A 1,940-nucleotide genomic window follows, 5' to 3' on the forward strand; every position below is an offset into this window, starting at 1 on the left:
ATGATAAAGGGACCTTTCCCCCTTTAGGAGGCTGAGGTGCTGTCACCGGAGGAAATCATTCTGGCTATACCCTGCCTGCCTCCTTGGACAATGCCCCAGCTAAAGTCCATCCTGGGCACTGTTCCTCTGCGGATCCCCCTCTGCCTCTTGCTCCTTTCAATAGCTGGTGAATCTCTAGCCGGCTCCCAGCTGCAGGGCGAGTGACAGTTGGGGTCTCCCTTTGGGGAGCCCCAGGAGGTGGCTAGTTGGCTGAAGGCAGGGCGGGATGATGGATGGACGGGGGAGTGGATGGATGGATGCTGCCGAGTCCCAAGGGGGGCGAGGTGGAAGCGGGGGGTGGGAGTGACTCACTCACACAGCCGGCGCTTCAGCTCGCCCCGCTCACAAGGTGCCGCCGGAGCTGAGAGCAGCCAGAGCCCGGGTCGATCCCTCCTGCCCCGCCGCGCACGCCCCGCCGCCTCCGACATGCCCAACTTCGCCGGCACCTGGAAAATGAAGAGCAGCGAGAACTTTGACGAGCTCCTGAAAGCGCTGGGTAAGGGGCGGGCGGGGCGCGTGTCTGCCCCGCGCCGGGCAGCCGGGACACTGGCTGGGCTGAGCCGGCGGGACGCAGCCCGCGGCCCCGGAGAGTTTGCAGTGAAGTCAGTCAATCTGCAGCCGCGTGGCTCCGGCCCGGCTGCGCTGGCGGTGCGGGGCCAGGTGTCTGCTGCCGTCTCACCGCAGCCGCGGGGCCGGGGGCTGCGGAGACTTCGCCACACGGAGGGGCCGTGAGAGATGCTAGCCTGGGAAGAGACGTGCCAGCAGGTGGATACTAGCCCGCCTGGCACACGCAGACTAGCCTATTGCCACCATGGTCCGTGCAAACCTGTCCGTAGTCTGAGTGATTAACGCACCTGCACGGCTCTGGCAAACGCCAAGCCATCACTGCTAACCCTACTGATAAACGCCGTCCTATCACTAAACCCAAGTAGCCAGGGCAGACCTATTCATCCCAATGATTAATGGCACATTCATAATTAATAGTGCCACCGTTTAACTAAAGATCCCGCTACTAAATGCAATCCTCTTAATAACAGCTGTATTGCGGTGCGTGCCCTCTGGTTAATAGTGCACATGCTGTACAGCAGGGAGGTTACCGGTCCTGGAGGCAGATGGTTGGGTTAATGCTCTGCTTCCTGGTCTCCCCCTTTGCCCAGGTGTCAATGCGATGCTCAGGAAAGTGGCAGTGGCAGCCGCCTCTAAACCGCACGTGGAGATCCGCCAGGATGGGGACCAGTTCTACATCAAAACGTCTACCACCGTCCGCACCACTGAGATCAACTTCAAAGTAGGGGAGAGCTTCGAAGAGGAGACTGTGGATGGCAGAAAATGCAGGGTAAGGGCGAGGGAGAAGTGTAAGAGAGAGTGAGTGTGTGTGTGTGTGTGCGCGCGCGCGCGCAGCCTTGGCTGATGGTGTTTTCCCAACAGAAACCCCACCCTGGTAAAAGTGGTAATGGGGATTGAGTAAGACTCTGAATAGAACACACCAGACCAAAGGTGGACACAGCTTCCCCTGTGTCCTAGGAAAAGCTCTTTGCTCTCCCAGAGTGGATTTCTCTGAGATCTCTGTAATTTTTATATGCGGCAGATAGATAAATTTCCACTGGCTCAAGACAATGGCATTGCCGACTTACTCCTTTACTCGGTCTTCTCTGCCTCATCCATCCCTAATCTGAAATGTTTGGCTTTTGGCCTCAGTCTGGCATTGTTCCTCAGGGAGGGCAGTTTAAAATGAAAAGCAGCAAAAAGTATCAGGACCTGAAGTAAGAGCTCAAGATGATTTTACACAATTCTTCTCCCTATCCCTTACATGCAGAAATTTTTCTGATTGCTTTTCCTTCTCTCTATTTTAATATGTCCCTATTGGTGAAAGACATTCCTTGATTTACTGTAACACAGAC

At 56.1% G+C, this 1,940-nt stretch overlaps 1 protein-coding gene across 1 annotated transcript; it reads left to right on the plus strand.

The window, feature by feature from the left end:
• Window positions 1-357: 357 nt before the first annotated feature.
• On the plus strand, window positions 358-1,423 carry LOC135980712 (cellular retinoic acid-binding protein 1-like). Its single transcript, XM_065580619.1, has 2 exons — window positions 358-535; window positions 1,197-1,423. The coding sequence occupies exons 1-2, from the start codon at window positions 466-468 to the stop codon at window positions 1,406-1,408; spliced, it is 282 nt and encodes a 93-aa protein (XP_065436691.1). The 5' UTR covers window positions 358-465; the 3' UTR covers window positions 1,409-1,423.
• The last annotated feature ends 517 nt before the right edge of the window (window positions 1,424-1,940 follow it).

Source organism: Chrysemys picta, unplaced genomic scaffold (genome assembly GCF_011386835.1).
Source record: "Chrysemys picta bellii isolate R12L10 unplaced genomic scaffold, ASM1138683v2 scaf6977, whole genome shotgun sequence".
Lineage (NCBI taxonomy): Eukaryota > Metazoa > Chordata > Testudines > Emydidae > Chrysemys > Chrysemys picta.